General features: G+C 43.4%; 1 protein-coding gene across 1 annotated transcript in view; it reads right to left on the reverse strand.

Annotated features, from left to right (window-relative positions):
- pde11a (phosphodiesterase 11a) overlaps positions 1-26,980 on the reverse strand; it is a 390,201-nt gene that overhangs the window by 154,141 nt on the left and 209,080 nt on the right. The window contains exons 4-6 of the mRNA XM_041200136.1: positions 16,159-16,299; positions 15,515-15,579; positions 2,775-2,907 (exon numbers count right to left, since the gene is read on the reverse strand). Of these exons, the coding sequence (XP_041056070.1) occupies positions 2,775-2,907; positions 15,515-15,579; positions 16,159-16,299 (339 nt within the window). The remainder of the gene's footprint in view (positions 1-2,774; positions 2,908-15,514; positions 15,580-16,158; positions 16,300-26,980) is intronic.

Consider the following 26,980-nt stretch of genomic DNA (forward strand, 5'->3'; position numbering starts at 1 on the left):
ATGGGCGGGAGGAATAATTTTTTAAAATAGATGAGTGGCTCAAATTAACAAATGTAGCTTTCCTTCCAATCTGAATGTCAGAGAATTTTGTTTAGTAGCTACACAAAATTGTTTTAAAACAGGAACTTCTTGCAAGCCAGAAATTCCCATAGGGTAATTTAAATGGCAGAATTCAAGTCAATTGTGACAGACCAGAAACATGTATTTGCGCATTTATATACCGAGAAGTAGATGTTTTGACATGTTACAGGCAAACAGAATTGTCTTTAAACCCTTTCTGTATTTGTATCCAAGTTAATCCTGTGAAGGATCAAGGTTCATTTATAGAAAATCTTCCTATAGATTCTGTGGAAACAGGCTGCTGAAATTAGTCAATTTAATATAAAAGGTACTTGGAATTAGATGTGAATTGATTTGAGTTTAGTGTCTATTATGAGACTGTCAAACTAATGTCAGCCAGGTATTTATTGTATCTTTTGGTTGATGAGCAGCAAATACCTACAACATTATCTCATGATGAGGAACTCATTGACTACTCCATATTAGAAATATGTTTGGCAGCCTCCTGCCAGGTTTCAGCTCTTCTGGTTTGGTTGTTGTATAAATGAATACATGAAGGCTTCATGGGGTAGTCTCAGTTCACATATAAGCTTATCAAATACTTGTGCAGGTTTAGGGTTATTAGTTGAGTTTGTAAAATGTTGTGCGTTATATTACAGGTCGAATATCCTTTATCCAAAACCCATCAGGCTAGTTGTGTTTCAAGTTTCAGACATTTTCGGTTTTCGGATTTAGCGTACATATTGTAGATCTAGGCCTACTTATATTACCATACTAAGCCTATGTTAGCTATAGTCTGCAATTCTAGGTCGTTTCTCCATTTTCCAACTCTCACACACCCTATTTCCTACCTGTTAACACTTATTACACCTGCAGTATAAACACTGGTGGTTTATTGGAACTAAGAGCAGATCACTGACACCATGTGTGCTTTTTCAATCACCTCCTGCCCTAGACACAGTTACCAAAGTAGCCCATGCTGTGTGGCAATTGGTTGACACATCATGTGGTCGATTAACTACATTCTCTTAAAGGTACATAGCACTCCATTTTACTACATAAATTAACCGCATAGCTGTTCAAAAAAAAGTTTGGTTTTTAGATGTGTTCAGTTTTCAGATGTATGGATAGAGGATATTCAACCTGCACTTTGTGAACTAAGGAAGTGGAAGCTAAATGCTGTAAACTGTGTGGCACAGTGGGTTAGATACAGGCCTATTATTTCTAAGTAGCACTTACTCCCTTAGGTGGATGTAAAAAATCTCATGTCACTATTCAAAGGGGAGCAAGGGGAGTTCACCAAGATTTACCCCCCAACAACCATCACCAACAGATCATCTGGCCATTATTTCATTATGGTTTGTGAAACCTTGCAGTGCACAAATTGACTGCTACGTTTCATTGCATTAACAGTGACTACACTTTAAAAGTAATTTACTGGCTGTAAAGCGTTTTGAAGCATTCTGAGGTCATGAGAAGTGTTATAAAATGCAAGTTATTCTTTTTCCAAGTTCAGATGCAGCCCAGGTTGATGGAAAGTCTTCTCTGTCTGCTACCTGTGAAGGTTTTGTACAGATTTAGCTGGGGAAATTTCAATCCAGTTGCTTGTGGGATGGGCTTTAACACAAAACTGATAATAATTGGCAGTCTCACTCAGATGCCACAGGACCGCAGGTGTGAAATGCAAAAAAATGTCACACTGATGCAGTAGAGGGTGCTCTTCTCAACTTGAGGCCACAGTATGTTCAGACAATAGAGGAAGCTTCATTGTATTATGATATATCTGACCTAGGAGCACTTGGTGGTATCACTGAATGGCTGAACAGGAAGAGTTCCATTCTTCAGAGCAAACATTGCTCATCTTGATGAGCACATGTTTGGGGGGGGTGGTGGCAGGGTTCATGGGGGATAGAAGTTCTAATTTAGTAGAATGTGCTGAGTGTTCTTTTGCTATTGAATTTTAACTTTGAATAAAAGTGATACATAGATGTTAGCTTAAGTCACATGGCCTACAGTAATTATTCTTCTGTCACTGAAAAACTAGGAATACACCAGCAGGTTGCTTTATTTCAGGTGGAAAGCTCTTCTGTTTAATCCTATAATGTGAATATTACCAGCTATTGTGTCTATAAGATAAAGATTGAAAGGTTGGATATATGAGAAGCCTTTGCCATTGAGCATACAACTAAAGTTATCATACCCATTATGATCTTTAAAATAATGCTTATTTTGAAGCATTCCAAAAGGATTTTAATGGACTTCTTTATTTAGATTGTTTTCAAAATATTTTAGTAACATGTTTTTAATAAATATGGAATTATCACAGAGGACCTGTATTAATTCTGTAACACTAAGCTGATATCACTGCTGTTAACAACTTCAGATAATTTTACATTACAGGATGACAGATGACAAGTCCCCCCTCTTATCAATTGCATTCCTTAGTTTAACCTGATATTCAGGCAAGCCACCCATGAAAATGTAGGTCTAGCAAATCTGTATTCAGGTTCCATCTTTGTACCCTTCTAAATATAGGAAGATTCTCCAATGTACTCTGTAGCAATTGGATCTTATACAGTGGAGCCCAGTGGTATCACAGAGATCAGCATCCAGCAAATACGCTGTAAAAGGGAACAGCACCTCACAGAAGTAACTCCCTTAAAACACGAGAATTTGTACAGTGATGTTGAGACCTAGTTTGAAGAGATACTCACTTCAGCATCGAACCGTGGATCTTGATATGCATCACTGATGTTCACTGGGAGACCTGTTGAAGCTACAAGCTCAGCAATGCTGTTGTTAATTAGCCAATCTGAATATGATGATTTTTCTATGCTGTCTTTAGAGCTTTTGAGGAACATAAAAGACACAATTACTCTAAACTCACCAACACACATATCATTAAATTTAAACTGTTTTTCTGTTAAATTGGCCAAATTAGACAGACAGTTTACTGTTCCAATTAAATAGTAAGGGAATTTACAGTGCATTTAATCTACTCATTTCCTATATACAACCAAATTACAATTACACTTTAAAAGCACTCTTCATCACCAAAGTGATGGAAAGTGTCGCTGACAGTGCTATCACTTACTCACCAATACCTGCTCACCCATGCTCAGTTTCAGTTCTTCCAAGACCAATTATTTCCAGGCTTCATTACAGTCTTGGTCCAAACAGAGACCATAAACCTTAGCCCAAAAAGAGCTGAATTGCAGAGGTAAACAGAGTGACTGCCCTTGACATCAAGGCAGCATTTGAGTGAGCAAGGCATCAAGGAGCTCTCATAAAATTGAAGTTAAGGAGAATCAGGAGGGAAGCTCTTCATTGATTGGCGTCATACCTAGCGCAAAGAAAGCTCATTGTGGTTAGTGGAGACCAAGCACCCAGCCCCAGGACATTGCTGCAGGAGTTCTTCAGGGAAGAATGCTAGGCTCAACCATCTCCAGCTGAATCATCAATGTTACTCTCTCCACCATAAGGTTTGAAGTAGGGATGTCCACTAATGATTGCAGTGTTCAGTTCCATTTGAAATTCCTCGGATAAGAAGCAATGCATGACTGCATACAGCAATACCTGGGGCAGAATTATGCCCTTGTCAGGCAGGCTCGGTGGAGGGAGGGTGGGGGTGTTCGGGAAGCCAACCGCCACCTGCGATCGGGGCTGAACCGCGATTTCATGCTGAGGGCCAATTAAGGCCCGCCCAGCATGAAACGTGTGCTACAGAGCTCAGCACTGCCTGTGTGGGGGGATGGGGGAGGAGGGCGAGCAGAAAACCTTGCGCATGCGCGCTGGAAAAGCTCCCTTAGGCACAGAGCTGCCTCACATGAAGAGTTCTGAAAAACAAAAATAAAGAATTTTTAAATATTAAAAAACATGGCCCCTCATGTGACTCTGTCACACAAGCAGGGACATGTTATGAATGAGATGTAAAATTTTTTATTTTATTTTTATTTGCTGTTGGAAACCTCATCCTGCCTGTGAAAGAGGTTTCCTAAAAAGTGCAAAGACCACTTGACTTTTCCACCTGCCCACCAACTGTAAGGTGAGACGGGTAGTGAAAAATTTAACTTAATTAATGCTTTAATGGCCTTAATAGGCCTTCTAATTGTCAGTGGGCATGCTGCCAATTCCCATGCGTGCATGCCGACCGAACTACCACACAGATGCACGTTGACATTGGGATGCTCGTCCGGCATCATCGTGTGTCACTCATGCCTGAGTGGGTTGAGCGCGCGGCCGCTCACCGAGGTGGAAATGCTGCCCCTGGACAACATTCAAGCTTGAGGTGATAAATGGCAAGTAATATTCATGGCACAAGTGCCAAGCAAAGACCATCTCCTACAAGAGAGTCTAACCACCTCCTGTTGCCATTCAAAGGCATTACCTTTAGACATTAGGCACCCCTAGCCAAGCTGCCCCAGTGCAACTACAACACTGGAAATGTGAAAAATTGCCCAGGTATGTCCTGAACTCAAATAGCAGATCAAATAGCAGATCAAAGTCTGGAAGGGGTCAGCGACAGTGCTATTAAGTAGCACTTAGTCAGCAATAACCTGCTTACTGATGCTCAGTTTGAGTTCCGCCAGGACCATTCAGCACCTGACTTCATTGGTCCAAACATGAACAAAAGAGCTGAACTTAAGAGATGAGGTGAGATTGGCTGCCCTTGATATGCTAAGACTGGGATAGGAGGAGTGCGTAGTTTGACTAGCCCCACTACTCCACAGGTCATACCATTAGTTTAAAAGCTTGATTCTCTCACCAAAATGGCCAATTGCTTACCTTCACTGTTGTTACCCAGAATAAAAGCGACTTTAACCAGGCTTCTTTCCATAAACAACAAATTTATTAGTTTATTATAAACCCAGTCTTGTCAAATAGAAAGGCAAAGCTTATTAACATACAGTATGAAATATGAAAGTATACCAATTACTCTTTCAAGATATCCTAAGTGACACACGCACACATATACCAAAAAATAAATAAAAATAGAGGAATTTTGCCAAAGGTTAAATGTCAATGGTTCAAGGGAAAAGGAAAGATGATCAAGTCCTTGAAATGATGTCCAGGTTATGCAGTTTTGTCTCAGCGCTGATCTGTGAAACAATCAATGACTCTTGCACTGCTTTTCAGGCAGACTCGAAGACCACCTGGAGGTACTCAATTCCAGCACGTACAGCAACTTAGAAGCAGCTTATAATCACTTACAGTTGCGGACTGGCTCTGGAATGCAAAAAGGCTGCTGTTTTCCTTCACAAGCAGTTGGTCCTTCTTCTCAAAGCAAAACCAAAACCAACTTTTAAACACAATTCCAGGCATTTTTTCCCCCTAGAGCCATAAACTACCATGTGACCCCTTTTGTACACAGTCCATCAGGGTCAAGAGGTTTCCAGCTTCTTTAAACTGCTTAATTCCCTTTTCTTGTAAATGGATGTCTCTTCCAGTAAAGGCAATCAGAGTTCTTGCATTGTTGTTGGTCCTTGAAGGTGAACCATTTTCTATGATTAAAGTGTTTGTCACAGATTTTAAGGCAGCATTTGACCGAGTGTGGCATCAAGGAGCCCTAGCAAAATGGGAGTCAATGGGATTCAGAGGGAAAGCTCTCTGCTGGTTAGATTCATACCTAGCACAAAGGAAGATGGTTGTAATTGTTGGAGGTCAGTCATCTCAGCTCCAGGACATCACTGCACAAGTTCCTCAGGATAGTATCCTTGGCCCAACCATCTTCAGCTGCTTCATCAATGACCTTCCTTCCATCATAAGGACAGAAGTGGAGATGTTCGCTGATGATTGCATAATGTTCAGCACCATTCGAGACTCCTCAGATACTGAAGCAGTCCATGCCTAAATGCTGCAAGGCCTGGACAATATCTAGGCTTAGGCTGACAAATGGCAATTCGTACCACACAAGTGCCAGGCAATGACCATCTCCATCGAGAGAGAATCCAACCATCTCCCCTTGACATTGAATAGCATTACCATTGCTGAATACCCCACTACCAACAACCGGGGGGGGGGGGGGGGTGGTGGTTTACTATTGACCAGAAACTGAATTGAACCAACTATATAAATACTGTGGCTACAAGAGCACATCAGAGGCTGGCAATTCTATGGTGAGTAACTCACCTTCTGACACCCTAAAGCCTGCCCACCATTTACAAGACACAGATCAGGAGTGTGATGGAACATTCTATACTTGCTTGGGTGAGTGTAGCTTCAATAATACTCAAGAAGCTCAACACCATCCATTTGATTGGTACCCTATCCATCACACCAATGGCACACAGTGGCAGTTGTACTACCTACAACATATACTGCACCAACTCATCTGCACCAACTGGCTCCTTCGAAAGCACCTTCCAAACCCACAACCTCCACCAACAAGGAGGAGACACAAGGGAACACCATCACCTGGAAGTTCCCCTCCAAGTCACACAACATCCTGACTTGGAAATATGTTGCCATTCCTTCATTGTCGCTGAGTCAAAATCCTGGAACTCCCTCCAAACAGCACTGTGGATGTACCTACAACACATGGACTGCAGTGGTTCAAGAAGGCAGATCACCACCACTTTCTCAAGGGCAAATAGGGGTGGAAAATAAATGCTGGCCTAACCAGTTATGCCCAAATCCCATAAAAGAATTTTTAAAAATTACTATTGCTGAATAGCCCACCATCAAAATCCTGTGAGTTGCTTGACCAGAAACTTAACTAGACCAGCCAAATAAATAAAAACAAAACCAGAATTACCTGGAAAAACTCAGCAGGTCTGGCAGCATCGGCGGAGAAGAAAAGAGTTGACGTTTCGAGTCCTCATGACCCTTCGACAGAACTGCTTCAGATTCTTAAAAGTTCTGTTCACTTAACAAATTTAAATGTAAAGTGCAGATGTTAAACTCAGCACAATCAGGATAGATGTGGCGAGGGGTAATAAAGAGAAACATCACTTTTGACTCCTGGCACCATTGATGGTATCATTACCATCAGCTTTAGGTGAGATTAGGTTTTGAGGTTTGTAAATAAGGCCCAGGAGATAAAATCTGTCAAATTGACCACTCCAGTGGGACCAGTTCTGTCGAAGGGTCATGAGGACTCGAAACGTCAACTCTTTTCTTCTCCTGCTGAGTTTTTCCAGGTAATTCTGGTTTTGTTTTGGATTTCCAGCATCCGCAGTTTTTTGTTTTTATCAGCCAAATAAATACTTTGACTACAGTAGGAAGTCAGAGGCTGAGTATTCTATGACCAGTGACTCAGCTCCTGAGTCTCCAGAGATTTTCTGCTTTCTTACAAGACACAAGTCAGGAATGTGATGGAAAACCTGCCACACCTGCATGAGTACAGCTCCAACAACACTTAAGAAGCTCGACATCCAAATTCAAACAGCCAGCACTTACCCCACCAACAGTGCACATTGATGCATGTACCATCTACAGGATGTGCCACAGCAACTCCCCAAGGCTGCTTTGACAGCCCTACCTCAATCCTGTGATTTCTTCTGCCTTGAAATACAAGGGCAGCAGGTGCACGGGTACATAACCACCTTCCAGCTCCTGTCCAAGTCACACACTGGATTTAATGCAGCCTGCTGCGGATGCAGAAAACACGGCGGCCTTAACTGCAGAAGGGGGCCCACGTCAGTCTTCCGATGTCAGCAAAACCTCCCCTGATTAAGGCTGACCCGGGATTCCCGGCCGCTGGCGGTGGGATGTCAATGAGCCAATTGACACCCATTATGCCTGAGCTCACCTCAATTTAATCGTGGCTCAGTGATTAAATAGGGACCACATGGCTTTCCCGCACCCCTGGAAAGCCACATATATTCTTCAGTCACTCTGTGCCTGATTAAAGGACTTGGCATCGTGAAAACCACAGAAAGCCACCCATGCCTTTGCATCTGAACCCAATAGTGGAAAAGGCCCAGCAGTAGCCACTTACGTGCCTGAAGGGCACTTGATTTCACAGGGCCACCCACATGGAACTGACAGGGGTTGCCTGTCAGTTCTCCAACTAGTGGGTGAGACACCCATCGGCCCGACAGACTTGGAAATATATCACTGTTCCTTCATCATCGCTGGGTCAAAAACCTGGAACTCACTACCTACCAGCACTGTGGGTGGGCCTGCACCACGTAGACTGCAGAGGTTCAAACTTCACCACTTCTCAAGAACAATTAGGGCTGGGCAATAAATGCTGGTTTTACCAGCAGTGCCCACATCCCATGGATGAATAAAAAACAAACTTCAAAAGCATTTCATTGGCTGTAAAGCACTTTGGGGCATCGTGATGTAATGAAAGGCTTTTCATTATAAATGCAAGTCTTTTTTTTTTGTCTTTTCTAAAAGGCTATATAGGCTATTCTATTCTTCCATTATGACAATAGGAATCTAGTATTTTAAGGAAAAATTTCAACTTGATGGAGGGATTGGGACTACAAGGGCCGAAGGCAGCAACAAACCATTTGGCCCACTGGAGTGGTCAATTTGACAGATTTTATCTCCTGGGCCTTATTTACAAACCTCAAAACTTAATCTCACTTAAAGCTGATGGTAATGATACCATCATTGGTGCCAGGAGTCAAAATTGATGTTTCTCTTTATTACCCCTCGCCACATCTATCCTGATTGTGCTGAGTTTAACATCTGCACTTTACATTTAAATTTGTTAAGTGAACAGAACTTTTAAGAATCTGAAGCAGTTAATCTCATCAAGGTGAAGAATTCTAAAGTCTGGCTGTCACATTTTCATAATACTCAACAAACAAACATACATTTTCTACACTGGCACACTTCTCTCAATGTTAATAATTTTTAGCTTAAGTGCAGCACAAGGACACTCCTAAAAAGATTAGCTGACAAGTTCAGATTTATGAATGTAATTATAAGTGTGAAGGTCAATGCAATATAAAACCATCAACTTGCCTCGTTGGAATTACTTACTGCTTTCTCCAAAGTACTGCTTTGGTATCTACAAATCAACCAGCCTCATTACAATTTAACATTAACCCAAGTCAACAATTTAGAGAGACCCATTAGAAGGAACATCATTGAAATGTTATTACTTCACTTCAGAAATGCATTACTGAGTCTTTCTCTGCTGTTTGTTGTCAGTAGGTACATCTATTGAGCATGGTATATACTAATACCATTCAATATGTATGCTATCACTATACAATGGATTTATGCTACTATAGTGCTTACTTAGGATAACACTGGTGTAGATTGTAGGAGAAGGTGGCAGACCGGTGGAGTGCTCAGAGTGCCCACAAAGAAGGGGCTGGAATTGGAATTGGAATATTGGAAATTGAAAATTGGAATATGACTGGTGAACTGCGGATGCTAAATGGGTGTCCCAAGGCAGCTCATAGTTTATGTCCATGGCTGGGATGATGTCGGCAGCTGCAGGAAGGTCATTGAAGAGGGAGGAGATGCCAAGGCCAAGGGCGGGGGAGGGGGGGGCAAGCCTAGGCCTGTGGTACATTATGTGGGGCCTGGTAGAGTCATAAAAATAATTTAAAATTTACCTTTCCATAGTATTTTTGGTTCAATCATCTGAAACTATTTGGAGCAAACACCATGGGCTGTCTGACTACCTCAATTTTAAAATGGCAATCAAGATCTTATCGGACCTAATTCGGATATTAAAAGCATCTGGCATACCAGCATCTGTAACAGGCAGACATTTTGGCTGCCAGCGTAAGGCTACTTCCCCAATTTTGAGGTTGTTACTGCCCCATCAATGTCAATCTCAGAGGTTTAGAATTGATCCTGTTGTCTCTCACCAGACAATTCTTGGCGGTAGGTGTGTGAAAATGTGGTTCTCCAATTGGATTGTTTATATTTGTATATCCAGGGACAACAGGGAGAATCAAACAGCCTGTTGTATTGATTCAGTTGCTTCTTTACATACTTTACCAGTCAGAGACCATCTTGTGGGGAGTGTGATGCTTCATTTCATGAAATGTATCAAGATACTCTGTTGCACAAAATAAATCCTATAGTATAATGGTCTATAACTCCCGATCTCTGGGGTGTTGTACCCAGGAGGTATCCTGAAGATGCTTTGGGTGACCCCCTCCCCCAAAGTTCCCACCTGAAAATTGCATGGCAATTGCCTGGGAAGTTCAAACTTCCATTGGGCAATTACTCTGCACTGGGAACCATCTGATACTCTGATTCAAATCACAGGCTTCGGACGATTTCACCTGTACTACCAAAATAGTTACTCTGGAAAAGTTAGAAGAATTAAAACCACTTCTAACTCCTGGCTAACTATAGTATTGACAATGCACCCCCCTCTGAATCCCTACTGGATCTCCTGACTACCCTCCAGGCCGCCCATGAGATCCACTGAATAACCCCCACCTCTGACTATCCCTATCCCCATGACTACCCTCCTGACTCTGACACCATCAACCTACCCACTTCCCTAACCCTTGGCTTCTCAAAGCGGCTGGATCTTTGAACTTACCTGCTCTGTGGCAACTAGTGCCGTAAAAAAGGAGCATAGCTTCCTTTCCCCCAACTCTCCTGCACTCTGGATGGCCGTACCCCAGAGGTAACCCGAAACATGTGCTGGGTCCCCTTGAAAGTTCCAACACAAGTGCTGCATGGGAATTGCCCGGGAAGTTTCAAATTCCATTGGTCAATTACCCTGCGTCTGGAACCCTTTATGGTTCCGATTTACTTAACAGAATAGTTACCCAAAAGAAGTTAGAAGGATTAAAATGAGTTCTAACTTCTGGGTAACTATTGTACTGATGTCCTGATTCCCCACTGGACACCATGACTACACCCCTAACACCGCGACTACCCCCAGACCCCGCAACTCCTTCCCCCGACCCCATCAACCCCTGATTACACCCCCACTCCTGAAGAAACTCCCACTCCTGACTAACCCCTCACCTCTGACTACCACCCCAGAACCCCCACTACCCCAACCATCCCCAACCCGCCATACCCTCCTGGCTACCCCCAATTATAACCCTGAACCCCATGACTACCCCCACCTGACTACCCTGGCTCCCCCAACTTTCCCCTTGATCCTCTGATACACCCTAGCCTCTCAACCACCCATTAGCCACCCTATCACCTCACCCACTTAATTTCCACCCTACCCCCTCACCCACACATCTGCCATATACCCCGTCACCCACCTACCCGCCACCCTAACTCCTCACCAACCTACCCATCACCCTAGGCCCTCACCCACCTACCTGCTGCCCTATGCCCTCATCCACTTACTTTCCATTCTAACCCCTCACCCACCTACCTACACACTTACCTTCTATCCATGTCAAAGTGGCATTTGCGACATTAAAACTTAATAGAATATGGCAGCTGATGCCATAAAAAGTGGGCATGGCTTGGATCCCCCTGCCGTTCCTGGACTATGAGGGAAGGCCTCCAGGAGCAGGTACACTCCACATTTCTCAGGAGGCCCAGTTCAGAAGTCTGGGTGAGAAATGTGGAGCTCCAGTTCAGGGTAAGTAAGTAGGAGCAGAGTAGCAATCCAACAGTGATTGCCACTCCGTGGAAGATTCAGCCCATAGATCCACAGGTAGACAGACAAAGAGACAGGCAGAGAGGTAGACAGACAGACTGACCGATAGATCGATCGATAGATAGATAGATCTTGCTTTAACAACAGATGATGATAGTAGTAACTAGGACAGATCTCTCATGAATCATACCCTTAATAGTAGCAATCTTGGAAATATTGGGCTGAGATACCTTGGACAGGACAATGATTTTCCTCATATATGCTATAGCAATACAGGAAAATTCTGCATTTGAACTTCTGTATGCAAAATACATCATTCTTTGCAATGATGCTCTCAGGGAAGAGCTCTATAGGCAGATGTGAAGGTGCAATGTTTAACTCCTAGGATTCTCTAGACATTTTGAATTAATATGTAATAATGAGGTAGGGTTACAACAGCTCTTCTGCTCTTGCTTAAAAAAGATGGAATTGAAGTGTCAACAGCTGTAGTTCTGTTGTTCAAATTAGGACCTTATGGAGGCCTAACAGCCTGCTAGCAGGTCTAATCGTGTACAGATGTTGTATCCTACTCAGCCTTATCACACTCTTGCATGGCTTTGGACTGTTGTATCCAGATGCATGTTTTTTTTCCCCTCCACCTGTCAAAAGGCTCTAATGGCATTGAACATTTTACTGATCAGATATCAGCTTAATAGAGCACTGTAGCTCCTGAGTGATCAGTAAGAATATCCTTTTTAAAAAATATAGATCCCACCTACTTTTTAAGCATCTTCACCAGTTGTTTGCTTCTGTACAGTTTAGATGTAATTATTCAAGTAACTGAATATTTACAACGAGGTGTAAATATCTATCTATAAAAGGAGGGAACATAAGGATCCCAGGAGCAAACCTGCCCAAGCTTCTCACAGGTGGATAGTGGTTTTTGATGTAGGCAAGATTTTCTTTTCATTTTCTATGCTTTCAATTGGCTGTTATCACATTTTGCTCCATGCATTAATTGGCTTTACCTGAATCATCCTCAACTTGTGTTTCATTTATGATTGCCAATAATTTTGCTTCATTATTCGTGGTTGGTGCTTGCTTTGAAATCGCATCATGAGGAGTGGTGGGAATGGGTATTCCTTTGAGGGCTCTGAACATTCTGGATAATTTAGAGGAGGAAGAGGAATTCATGATGGGCAAACAAGTATTGGTCCAATAAAGCCTGTGATGTTTAGGCCACAACCATCACTATCCTGGGACCTGCATTTATGGAGCCTTTGACATGCACCTCAACGTATGAGGGGAGACCAGCTTCTGTTCTACAAGACCACCAAGGGCACAGTTGTACCATGTGCTACATTAGGCAGGGCGTACCTGTATCAAACAATTGACCAGTACTTTGATGGCAAGGGCAACACTTTCACTGGTTTCCCTGGCTAGGCGACAGTGGCTGAACATGCTGTAGGTATTTCACCATGTACAGGATTCTCTTGCATGCAAGTTGCCCAAGATGGCACTCACAGGGGTACGAGATCTTCTTGAATCAAGCCTATAAGTGACAACCAAGGGATTTTACTCAATTGTTATACAATCGGTATCTCTTCATTTTCCAAGTGATTTCCTATTCTCCAGAAAGCAATGCTGATGCTTTCATGCCAGAATGCCTGCACTATTCGAACAAAGTTACGTTTAGGAGCACAAGGGTAATTTCCTGTATCCATTGTTACTGATCCCATCAAATCACCAAACACGAACCCTTGGCCTTGCTGTCTCAACATCTGTTTGCTGTTCCTTAGCTGCTACTATCACATTCAAGTTATGTGCGCTGTGCAGTTTTCACATTCAATGGAGCTGTGTGTGCAGACAGAGTGGAAATGGTTGTGCGTAATATTTCAAATGATACCTCTGATGTTATGGCAGTTCTCAGCTCAGGGCTGTACCATGTTTGATAGTGTCAGAAAGAGCGTGAGCAAAATGACAGAGTTAATTACCCTTTCCCTCATGTTGATAGCAGCAAATTGCTTTCTAATTTGAAGTTAGATACAAGGGACCCAGTATTCAGTTAGAGGCCTCCCTCCAGGTATTTGACACCTGTGATTCAATTCAAAGGTAGCTAAGCTCCTGCAACTTGTCTCCCAACACTTTACTGCCCTCTGGGCTGCCAATATAGGTTTTCCAGTGCTGGGAGCCAACTCAAATCAATTTTTGTAAATTCTGAAAATTATGTCTTTATGCATTGGAAATCAAAAGGTAAAGTGAGACAGAATATACTTTTTTTCAAGGTTTTACAAATGTATTTTAATCAATTGCACATTTTCAAAGATGAGGAAGTGATATCCCTTAACCAACATCACCAATGGATTCTTCATCTCTTTGCTGTTTGAGGTACCTTGCTACCTATAAATTAGCTGCAGCCTTTGCCTGAAAGACAACAAACTATGCTTCATTGTGTATTGGGACCTCCAGAGGTGGTACATAAAAAGAGGTTCTTAATGGTTACAATTCTTTAGGTTTAAACAGTGTATTCCCTGGTGTGTTGCGCTGCTTTGAAACCACTGCACAGTAAATTCCTTTTCCTTCTCCTTCTTCAGGTAGGAAGGAGCTGCTGGTAAAATGAGCAGCCCTAACTCATCACTGTGACTACCTCATCCACATTGTTCCAACTAAATCAGGCAGAAGGAAATGTAATCTCACTTTAAGAGATACATCTGGGGCAGAATTTTTCACTTGGCGTGTGGGCAGTGCTCAACCCACTGGAAAGTGAAATAGCGCGTGATGATGTCGGGTGAGTGTCCTGATGTCATTGCGCACTCGTGCGATATTTCGGGCAGGGAGCACGCGCAAGAGTCGGAAGCGCACCTGCTGACAATTAAGAGGCCTATTAAGACCATTAAAGTAATTAACAGAATTTTCATTGCCTATCCAATGTCGGTGGGTGGGCAAATCGGACAGGCAGCCTTTGCATTTTTCAGGAAACCTCATCCACGGGCAGGATGAGGTTTCCGATATTAATTTTTTAAAAAATTAATAATATGTTTGGACAGAACTTTCACCATCCATACGTTCCAGTATCTGATTCTGATGCCAGGGCATTTTTTCCCGGTTTTTAAAATCTTTATTTTTTGCATTTAAATTCTTCAGTTCCCTGAGGCAGCTCTCTGCCTTCAGGGAGCTTCCGTTCTGCATTCCCCGTACCCGCGCTGACTTTAGTGCTCGCCCTCCTCTCACCCCCAGCCTGGCTGCACTGAGCATTTCAGCATGCCTTCTACATTAGCTGGCCGTTAACTGGCCAGCCAGTGTGAAATCAAAGTCGAGGTGCCAATCGCGGTCGGGAATCTGTTCCCCGACCACTCCCAGGCCCGCCGATCGCGCGTGCTCACCAAGGGTAAAATTCAGGCCCTGAGCTTTAAATGGGCTCAGGCAGCTTTCCAGAAACTTCAGAGTGAAAAGGATGGGCTTTTTGTTTCTTGGTGGGGAGGCACAGCCTATCAAACATATTAAAATGAGGACTGAGAGTTAAAATCATCGGGGGCTCACGCTGATAATATCAGGGCAGTTTGCTGCTCTCCCAGTCTCCCTCCCATCCAATTCCCACCAGTGTTAAAATCTGGATCTATATGTATGAAAGTGATTTCTTAAAATACAGCAACGGAACAGAAAATGTATAAAAAGCAAGAATATATATATTTACAACAAGTGGTTAAAGATGTAATGCAACTTGAAATTTAGAGCACATTTATGTTCAACTTTGCTCTGTAGTTAATGATGTAACTATGAAATCCTTGCTTAAATTCAAGTTTTGCAATATGTATCTTTCATTCTCTATCCCCCAAACTTAAATTTCCCAAGTTCACATTGGTATGGGCCCACAATTTTCCAATCAATGCAGACAGCAGGCAAGGGTACTTGCCATTTGTTCATAATTGGTAATCTTATCTGCATTATTGTTAAATAGAACATGGATCTTACCTGCTTTCAGCATCTGCGCTGCATTTGGGAGACAAGAGCTCAAAAGATTTTGTAAACTTTACCACCTGTCACAAAATAATCGAGGGAAAAAGTGAATCATAATGGGCATCAGAAAAATGTCTTTATTCCGTTCAGATAAATTGAGATCATTCAGTTAAAATGTCTTTCCACCTCTGCCAGTTGGGGTTATTTTATTAAGCAGATTATTTCAATTGAAAGAAAGGAAACACTGAAATGGTGAAAGCTATAGATTTGTATAACTCTTGCAGCAGAAGAAAAGTCAAAAACTTAACTGATGCCAATGCACTTATGGGTCACTGAAGCTTACCCATAAGAGTATTTTTACTGAAATCAGTTGCTAACTGTGACCTTTCAAACGAGTGACACTTCTAACATTAGCAATTAGTCTATCATATTAGAAAAATCATGTGGAAAGAATGAAAAATCTCTTTAAAATTTAGACTTGAAAGATATAACTCTTACAATACAAACAAAGAGATGATTAGAAATCCTTGGATTCAGTTTCTTCCATTCCTGAAGGAAATTTTCATTCCAAAAAGACTTTCTGAAAACTTAAAAAGTATTTTGTTTCTCTTTTCATGTTTTTGTTGGGTCTCCTTTTGTGCCTTTTGGAGCCAACTTACCGGTGACTCGATGTCTTCAAGGAGCAGCACAGAACAGCGTTCACACTTGAGCAGAGTCTGCGCACGGCGCATTATTTTCCTCACAATTTTTTCCAAATCTGTTTGCTCTTCAAACAAATCATTGACTACTTCCAGCAGGGCCTGTTTAGAGCAATAGGGATAGTACAGCACATTAATATTGATGTATCTAATTCAATAACTATATGAGAAGTGAAAAATGCTAGTAACTGAAAAATAACAGGAAAAAAGTCATACTTCACATGTATATATATATATATATCTATATATATAAAAATCTGACAGTACAGACTGTTGTTTCATAAATGTTATTTTCCATTTTTGTTGTGTATTTTTATTCCATTTGAAACTAAAAGAGGGATTAGAAAATGTCATGCAGCTTCTGATTTGCCTTGTTGTTTAGATCAATATTTAAGATATGCACAGCCCACATTAATTCACTTTCGCTTTGTCTCTGGCCACATTCGTATTACCCCTGTTAAAGCTGGTACATGTTGTTGTGTCTGAAGGAGCCTTCATTCAGATGCTTGCTAAAAACCAATGTACAAACAATTAAATCTAAGTGGTACATTTTGTTCTTTTTAGAAAGGGTTACTTACTTTTATTTTATAAAAAAAACAATGCTATAAGTCTACAATACCTAAAATAAGGAAAACCCAGAAATTTCTTAATCGTGCTGCAGCATCCACAGAGTGTAGCTGATATCACCCAAAGAAGATTTTGTGAATCCCTGACCCTGATTTCTCACCTGACTCCTGTTGAAAGCTCATGCTATCAAATGATAAAACTTGGTGCTGACAAATTGTCTCACTCTAAAGATAGAAAGAATGGGGCAGGTCCTTGTTGAGGCATCAGGAGTCTTGCCTGCCAGCTGGAGAGCCAGTGAGAGACCCACACTGCCTCTTTTCAGGAAGGCCAATGGAACCACACACCAATCAGGCAGTGGCTAGGCCAGCGGCGGGATTTCCCCTGGAATCAAGACCCAGGGGCAGAAGTCTTGCCTACCAAGAGCTGCCAGCCAGAGGCCAGAAGGTCTAGTGCTTAGCAGTGCCACTGGGAAGGCTGTGGCTGCTGCCAGAAGGACAGGCACCAGATTCCCAGGTTCGCTGAGTGACCCTGACCACAGGTAAGTAATGTCGGGGTGGGGTTTTGCGGGGTGGGGGTTACAGGGAGAGGGGTATAGGTGGGTCAGCAGCAAGGGAAGGGAGCAGCTCTCAGCAGGATCTTCCTGATGTCCAGGTCCTCGTGACTTTGATTGAGGGACCCTTCCCTCTCCCCCACTCCCAACCTGGTGACAGGCTAGCTGCACAGTTTTACCTGCCACATTGTGACGGCTGCCTGTAGCTGGGTTAATACCAGTGGTGGCAGGATGAAGTCCTTAGGCAGCCTTTAATTGACCACTTAACGGACTCAATTTGCTGCAGAGCAGGAGGTTGACCATGGGCGGTCCAACTCAGAATTTAATTCTGGTAAAGGCAGAAGGGCGGCGGGGTTCCAGCACGCCACCATCCTGCCTAAGTAAATGCCCTTCCCACCTCCAAGCTGGCCCCCAGTGAAAGCAGAAGATTTCAGCCATGGTGTGTAAGTTTTAAGTTTCAGTATTTTTAAGGTCGGATTGAAATAAATGGAATACTCCCATTGAAGTACTCCCAAATGAAATAAATGGGAAACTTACAGGGATAAATTAATTACATTTCAGCATGTGAACCACCATCAGGAGTCAGTGTAAATTCACCCCAAGTTCATAATTTCTTCATATAGCTTGTCCTTTCTTCACAACACTAATCCAGAGGTATGGCTGAGCAATGAACTCAAATGTTTGTAATTACCCAGCCTGTGGAACACTATAATAAAATCTTAATTCTCTTTAACAGACTTTATCTTTATTGCACTGGGCTAATTTTCACATATATTTTAGTGAGGGAGCAAATCTGCAGCGAAAATAATGAGAGTAAGTTACATTATTATTTTTCATTTGGCTTGCTCAGCTATTTCTTCATGCTTAATGTTGTTAAATTTTATCCACAGAGGTAAATATATCCTTAAATGTGAAATAGCTTTTCTATTAGTTATGTTCAGTGTAGGATAAAGTGTTTAATAGTTTGGTGTAAGTGATGTGCATCAGGCAACTTACAGATCACATAATTTTGTTAGAGAAAGGGTTAAAGTCATATCCTGCACAGATAAGCTCAGACCTGGTGGAAACATATGGGAATGAGCTCAACAGGACACTGTTAGAAAAGGTCACTATGCAGCAACCTTGAGAGATGAGACCTCATGGCTAACAGTTTAATTCAGTTTCAGGCGACGGGTGTTAGGATTACTTCATACCCTGTGGCCAAAGTACCCGGATTTGTGATGTTCCTGATCCTTGGCAGGTATCCTACTTGTAAGTATAATAGACATATTTACTTGTTTGTTGCCATGTTTATTTTCAATACTTCTCTCTCAGACTGGACTAGAAATCCTACATGGTATCATGCCAACATTCAGCCATTCTTCTCATCCCCTACACACAGGGGAAAAAATTCAATAGCTCTGAAAATGGTCACAGGAATCACGATTCCCTCCCACCCCATATATGTTCTAATGCAGTTAGCATATAAACTTTGTGCTGCCTACACATTTACACAATTGTAGCACGCAACTAGAACTAACCATGATATTGTGTGCCAGTTCATCTGAGCAGCATGCACAAAATTGTCAGGGCTATATGAACATTTAAAACCAGCTGCATGCTGGGGAGGTGGAGGGGCATCTTGACTGGATAAAGTGCTGGAAAGCATTCTAAAAACGATTTGGACCTGGAAAAAGAATAATGGCACAGCAGGGTAGCGAGTGCACTCCAAGTTTCTCTGACACTGCACAGGAAGCCTTGGTGTAGGAGAGAGGTCCTCCATCCACACAGGGCAGGATTCCCTCAAGACAGACACTGGGGGAAGTTGGAGTAGATGGTCATTGCGGTCAATGGCAGCAGTCTAACCCTGAGGATCTGGATGCGGCACTAAAAGAATATAATAACCTCATAGGGGAGATTAGGGTGAGTGAATGCATCTTCAAACGCCATACCCTTACGACTGAACCTCATGCCTCACACACTGCTGAATTTAACTCCCTCCTCCACCACTTCACTCACCTATCAACAATCTCCATTAACCAAGAATCATACTTCACAATCATAGCCTTACATCACTCTCTCACAATAAGCACTACTGCAAACCTCACACTCACATCTCACAGCTTTCATCCACTTCCAAATATTCAACTATGGCAAGCATATCACCAAAACATATTGCACCACATCCACTTATACACTTCCCTCTCTCTTGCAGGACAGGCACAGGTGCATATCCTCACAAGGAGGAAATGGAGATTGAGGAGAAGCTGCTTGCTATCATTGCAGCAGCCTTAGCTGAGGCCATGGCAGTAGGCTGGGCTGAAGCCAGAGAAGATGGTAGTATCCTCATTTAGAACCCGCCTTCTTACCTCTCATTTCTCCTCATCCCACAATCTCTTTTGATTTACAAGTTGCAGATGCTGTAAGCATGCATCTCTCTCTTCCCCCACCCCTCCATCCCCTCACAATAACCCTAAACTTGTACCTTTCTCATTCAGATACCCAAGACCTGCAGCCTGGACAGATAGTGGTACAGGAGGAGCAAGTGGAAGAGGAAAAAGAGCCAGATGATGAAGAAACACCATCACCCAATCTCACACTTACAGCCACCGGTTCAGATAATGACATGTTATGTAGTTTAGAAGGTAGTTTAGTGAGGAGATCTGCATTTGTAGAGGCACTAGGCATGAGATAGCTACAGCCTAGGTAGAGAACAAGGGTAGCACAGATGCTGGATGGCAAGATCACCCATGAATTCTGTTGTAAGGTGTTGGGTGTAGTTGGGTAGGTCTTATTAAGGTATTTGTAGTCTCGGATAGTTCAACATTAAGTATTATTAACTACTAGAAAAAATATCCATAGGGTACAGAAAAGGTTCAAGCTAGGAGCTGTCTCCATGCTTGCTTCTACACACAGGTCTGTCCAATACTACACTGGCCCCTAGGTGTGGATCATATGCTCTCTTACATCACAATGTGGGCAGTACTGTACTCAATCTATACTACAAATTCTACTGCTGAGGACTCAGATGAGCACCTCGATGGGGCAGCATATAGAAAGGGCTGATGAGCATGCACACAGATATTGATAGATCTGCCAGAAAATCTGCTGTCACTATCAAGGACATTGGAAGCATCCACCATTAACTTTGCACACAGCTAAACAGAGAGCTTGGAGCTCATCCTTTCCAGTGTGGAAATGATGACCAACTCCATGAGAAAAGCTGTGGACCTAACTATCAAATAGGCCCATATTTTCATGCCTCCATCCATGTTGGAATGATTCTGCGATTCCCAAGACCATTTCCGTTGCTGGAAATTTTTAGCAGCATGGGATAAGGATGCAGGTAGTGATCCTGCATGCAGCACTCCCATCAATGCGGGGCTGAGCATTTCAGACTTCCTGCAATTTTGATGGAGTCAGGCCCACTTCTGAAGGTGATGTGGTTCATATCAGCTCATAGATGTTGTGAACCATGGGAAAACCCTAGTCTAGAATCAGAACCTTTTGACAGGTAAGGTCAAAAGGTGTTGCCAACTTCACATGTCATACTGAAATGCTGAATGATAAGTTAAATATGTTTCCAATGCAGTGATTGCTGATAGAGGTTTATTCTTAAAAGGTAACTGACAATTAATTTGACCAGCATTGTTTAAGTGGAAAAGTCTTCAGGAGCTCTGGATAAAGTGTTCTTCTTCATTGAACATTATTAATATTTAGATTGTCCCCTATGATTTAAACTTTTCATTGAACGATGGTTCACAAATCTATTTCCCTGCTTCCAAGCTTAAGCAGATGACTGAGCTCTTTCAAAGACTTAAAAGGCTTTAATGTATTCAACTCTGAAAATTTTGTTGACACAGTTGTGCAACAGAATCTCATTGTGAATGCCCGACGGAGTTTCAAACCTCATTAATGGATTCAGCTCAGAAAGGGTTGTCAATATGCTGTCAAGGGGACTGTGAGTTTGCTTAGCTTGACAGATTTATGACCACCTAATAGGATTATGGTTTTTCTGCTGTGCTTTTAAAATGACTGTTTGCTTATTTTGACTGTTTTATGAATATCTCAGTAACTTCCCAATATTATGATAGGGCTGAAGAGTTCTGTACATAGTGGATACTGGGTGAGGGGATATGGGAGGTGAGAGAGAGGGCATGGGGTGTATGGAGGGGCATGGAGGATATGGAGGGGGCATGGCAGGGGTATTGGGAGCAAGGGGCCCCATACTCATCTACAGAACTGGGTGATGACCCAGCATACAGAGGCAGGCCTTCTAACCTGCCTGCCTCAGCATCTGGCTGCCTCTGTTTCTATCTTGGATCAGCTTCTGGAGGCGGTAGCCCTGACTCTAGCCTGCCTTGGTTACCCCACCATAAATATAGTGTGGTTGGGCATTGCCAAGCAGAGGTCAGGATTGTGACATGGGAAATGGCCTGACTCATGATTCCTGCCTTGAAGATGAAAATTCAGCCCATTGAGTCTGATGGCCAATGTTTCAGCTTCCATAGCAACATGAGCAGAAGCCACCTAATGTCTAGGTGCCGCAGTGGAAGTTCAGACTGAAGTCATGCAAGTGCAGCTTGCTGCCCTAAAGGCTTTGATTGCTGCTATCACAGCTGCAGATACAAATGTTTAAGGGAGCTTGTTGGGTCTTCCAACAGTTCAGCAATCTGTCCTGACAAGCACTGCGAGGAGTACTGAGGTACCACCCCAGGGGAATGGCAGTGGCTCCATGGAGCATGAACCTGCTGTCCTATCTCAGGACAACAACATCTCCCAATGCTGCCACTTCATCAGTGCTCTTGCTGTTGCCTATGAACCAGTCAGCCCAGACTGCTGTTGCCCATGCTGAGATGATGCAGTCCAAAGCTGGGCCCTCATTGCTCAGGGTTGCTTGAGGGCACCCTGCAAGGCCAACTGTAATCTCCCCTGTGCCCGTCCATACTAACACCCCCCCCCCCCCACCCCACCACCACCCGCCCCACCTCCGCCAATGAAGGTTAGCCTTTCACCAGCCACCAGCCATGATACACCCACTGGGAGCACTGAGTAGGAGCACTAGGACAGTCAAAGACACATGGAAGACAGACATTCAGAAATACACAAGGGGGATTAGTTGACATTTATATGGCATTTTAAGTGGTTTATTTAATAAAGTTCATGTGGAATGTTTTGCTTTGTTATGGCTTGTATTTCAATATTGTGAGCAGGAGGACACTGTGGTGGTCAGTAATGGAAGGAGGGTAATGTGTGGGCCTGCAGTTAAACCATAAGACCATAAAACATAGGAGCAGAAATTAGGCTATTCGGCCCATCGAGTCTGCTCCGCCATTCAATCATGGCTGTTAAGTTTCTCAACCCCATTCTCTCGCCTTCTCCCCGTAACCTTTGATCCCCTTACTAATCAAGAACCTATCGATCTTGGTCTTAAATACACTCAATGACCTGGCCTCCACAGCCTTCTGTGGCAATTAGTTCCATAGATTCACCTCTCTCTGGCTAAAGAAGTTTCTCCTCACCTCTGTTTTAAAAGGTCTTCCCTTTACTCTGAGGCTGTGCCCTCAGGTCCTAAAAATAAAAACAACAGGTCCTAGTCTTTCCTACTAATGGAAACATCTTCCCCACGTCCACTCTATCCAGGCCTTTCAGTATTCTGTAAGTTTCAATCAGATCCCCCTTCATCCTTCTAAACTCCATCGAGTATAGACCCAGAGTCCTCAAACATTCCTCATATGTTAAGCATTTCATTCCTGGGATCCTTCTCGTGAACCTCCTCTGGACCCTCTCCAGGGCCAGCACATCCTTCCTGAGATACGGGGCCCAAAATTGCTCACAATATTCTAAATGTGGTTTGACCAGAGCCTTATAAAGCCTCAGCAGCACATCCCTGCTTTTGCACTCCAGATTTCTGAATTCTCTACCCATTTAGAAAATAGTCTATGCCTCTATTCTTCCTGCCAAAGTGCATGACCTCACATTTCCCCACATTGTATTCCATCTGCCACTTCTTTGCCCATTCTCCTAACCTGTCCAAATCCTTCTGCAGCCTCCCCGCCTCCTCAATACTACCTGTCCCTCCACCTATCTTTGTATCATCTGCAAACTTAGCCAGGATGCCCTCAGTTCCTTCACCTAGATCATTAATGTATAAAGTGAAAAGTTGTGATTCCAACACTGAACCCTGCGGAACTCCACTAGTCACCAGCCGCCATCCTGAAAAGGACACCCTTATCCCCACTCTGCCTCCTGCCAGACAGCCAATCTTCTATCCATGCTAGTACCTTGCCTCTAACACCATGGGCTCTTATCTTACTAAGCAGCCTCCTGTGCGGCACCTTGTCAAAGGCTTTCTGGAAGTCCAAGTAGATAACATCCATTGGCTCTCCTTTGTCTAACTTACTCGTTACCTCCTCAAAGAATTCTAACAGATTTGTCAGGCATGACCTCCCCTTGATGAAACCATGCTGACTTTGCCTGATTTTACCATGCACTTCCAAGTATTCTGAAATCTCATCCTTAATAATGGACTCTAAAATCTTACCAACGACTGAAGTCAGGCTAATCGGCCTGTAATTTCCCATCTGTTGCCTCACTCCCTTTTTAAACAGGGGGGTTACATTAGCGATTTTCCAGTCCTCTGGGAACCTCCCTGACTGCAGTGATTCTTGAAAGATCACCACTAATGCCTCCACTATCTCTTCAACTATCTCCTTCAGAACTCTGGGGTGTAATCCATCTGGTCCAAGTGATTTATCCACCTTCAGACCTTTCAGTTTTCCTAGCACCTTCTCCTTGGTAATGGCCACCATACTCACCTTTGCCCCCCGACACTCTTGGACTTTGGGGATGTCACTCGTGTCTTCCACCGTGAAAACTGACGCAAAGTATCCATTCAGTTCCTCCGCCATTTCTTTGTTCCCCACTACTACTTCTCCAGCGTCATTTTCCAGCAGCCCAATGTCCACTTTTGCCTCTCTTACCCTTTATATATCTAAAAATACTGGCAATCTTCTTTTATATTACTGGCTAGTTTACCCTCATATTTAATCTTCTCCCTCCTTATTTCTTTTTTAGTTGTCCTCTGTTCGTCTTTGTAGGCTTCCCCATCCCCTGGTTTCCCACTGCTCTCTGCCGCATTGTATGCTTTCTCTAGCTTTTATGCTGTCCCTGATTTCCCTTGTCAGCCATGGTTGCCTCGTCCTCCCTTTAGTATGCTTCTTCTTCCTAGGGATGAATTTTTGCTGTGTCTCCCAAATTACTCCCAGAGACTCCTGCCATTGCTGTTCCACTGTCTTTCCTGCTAGGCTCATCTCCTAGTCAATTCTGGCCAGCTCCTCCCTCATGCCTCTGTAGTTGCCTTTATTCAACAGTAATATCGTTACATCTGATTCCAGCTTTTTTCTCTCAAATTGCAGGGTAAATTCTATCATATTATGGTCACTTCCTCCTAAGGATTCCTTCACCTTAAGCTCCCTTATCAAATCTGCCTCATTACACATCACTAAATCTAGAATTGCCTGTTCCCTAATGGACTCCACCACAAGCTGCTCCAAAAAGCCATCTCGTACATTCCACAAATTCCTTTTCTTTGGATCCACTACCAACCTGATTTTCCCAGTCTACCTGCAAATTGAAATCCCCCAAGATCACTGTAACCTTGCCTTTCTTACACACCTTTTCTATCTCCTGGTGTATCTTGTGCCCCACATCCTGACTACTGTCCAGAGGCCTGTACATAACTCCCATTATGGTTTTTTTTTACCTTTGCTGTTCCTCAACTCCACCCACACAGATTCTACATCATCTGACCCTACATCATTTCTTGCTATTGATTTAATTTCATTTCTTACTAACAAAGCAACCCCACCCCCTCTGCCAACCTGCCTATCTTTTCAATAGGATGTATATCCTTGGATATTTAGCTCCCAGTCTTGATCCCCTTGCAGCCATGAATCCGTAATTCCCACCACATCATACCTGCCAATTTCAATCTGCGCCACAAGCTCATTTACCTTATTTCATATACTGCGTGCAGATACAACACCTTCAGTCCTGTATTTCCCGTCCCCTTTCTCATTGTCGTCCCTTTATCTGATGTGCTTGAAGTTAGATTCCTAGCCCTTTCCAAACACTCTGTCCTATTTTGTGTTCTGGAGACTTTAATAGCCTCTCTTGGGCTCTCCTTTCTTTTCAGTTTTTTCATAATTTTCCATGAAGTTGAATCCACCCCCCCACACGCTAACCTGCTGCTTTGTTTCCCATTAGTCATCCTTCTTGGAGTTTTACCCTTCCTTCCCCACCCCCCCACTTTCTAGTTTAAAGTCCTGTTGACCACCCTATTTACCCTTTTCGCTAGAACATTGGTCCCGGATTGGTTTAGGATTTGGAGACCGTCGCAACAGTACAGATCCCTCCTGTTCCAATAATGATGCCAGTGCCCCACAAAGTGGAACCCCTCTTTCCCGCACCATTCCTTTAGCCACGTGTTTACTTCCCTTATTCTCGCGTTCCTATGCCAATTTGCACGTGGCTCGGGTAGTAATCCAGAGATTATAACCCTTGAGGACCTGTTCTTTAATTTAGTTCCTAGTTCCTGATAACCCCCAAACAGGTCCTCTTTCCTAGTCTTATCTGTATTATTTGTCCTGACATGGACCACAACAACTGGATCCTCCCCTCCCTCTCCAATATCCTTTCAAGCCGGTCAGAGATGTCCCTCACCCTGGCACCGGGCTGGCAACATACCATGCGGGACTCTCGATCCTGCTTACAAAGGAAGCTATCAATTCCCCTAATTATAGAATCCCCTACAACTACCACTTGTCTTTTTGCTCCCCCCTCTTGAATGGCCTCCTGTGCCACAGTGCCGTGGTCAGCTGGCTCATCCTCCCTACAGCCCTCTTCCTAATCCACACAGGGAGCAAGTACCTTGTACCTGTTGGACAAGGTCAAGAGCTGAGGCTCCTCTGTTCCTGAACACAGGATCCCTCTACTTGCCTCACTTGCAGTCACACCCTGCTGACCCTGACCACTGATCGGACTTGAGGTACTTAATCTACCAGGTGTGACCGCCTCCTGATACAAAGCGTCCAGGTAACTCTCCCCCTCCCGGATGTGCCGCAGCGTCCAGAGCTCGGACTCCAGCTCATCAATTCTGAGCCAGAGTTCCTCCAGCAACCAACACTTGCTGCAGATGTGGTCACTGCTGCTCACAATGGGATCTGCCAGCTCCCACATCATTCAGCTACAGCACATCACCTGCCCATCCATCTCTACTTAGATAATTAATTAATTAGCTTTGCAGTGTTTTTTTTAAACTTAGTGCAGATTTCCTACCAAACAATCAGGTCACAGCTTTCCTGTGACGTTACGTTTTCAGTTTTAGCTTCAGTTACTCTGTGCCCTGAGGTCACCGGTCCGATGCTCCTCCCTCCGAGTCTGCTCCATAGAGACAAGGCTGCGAATCCCTGAGGTAAGCTAGATTTATCCTCACCACTCCGGTGCTCCTCCCTCCGAGTCTGCTCCCTGGAGACAAGGCCGCGAATCCCCAAGGTAACCTGGATTTATACTCACCGCTCTGGTGCTCCTTCCTCCGAGTCTGCTCCCAGGATTTACTCACCAATCAGCTGCTTTATCTTTAAAATCCACTTTCAGAAGGCAGGTCTGGTGCACTCCTGAAGACAC

This window comes from Carcharodon carcharias, chromosome 12 (assembly GCF_017639515.1).
Source record: "Carcharodon carcharias isolate sCarCar2 chromosome 12, sCarCar2.pri, whole genome shotgun sequence".
NCBI lineage: Eukaryota > Metazoa > Chordata > Chondrichthyes > Lamniformes > Lamnidae > Carcharodon > Carcharodon carcharias.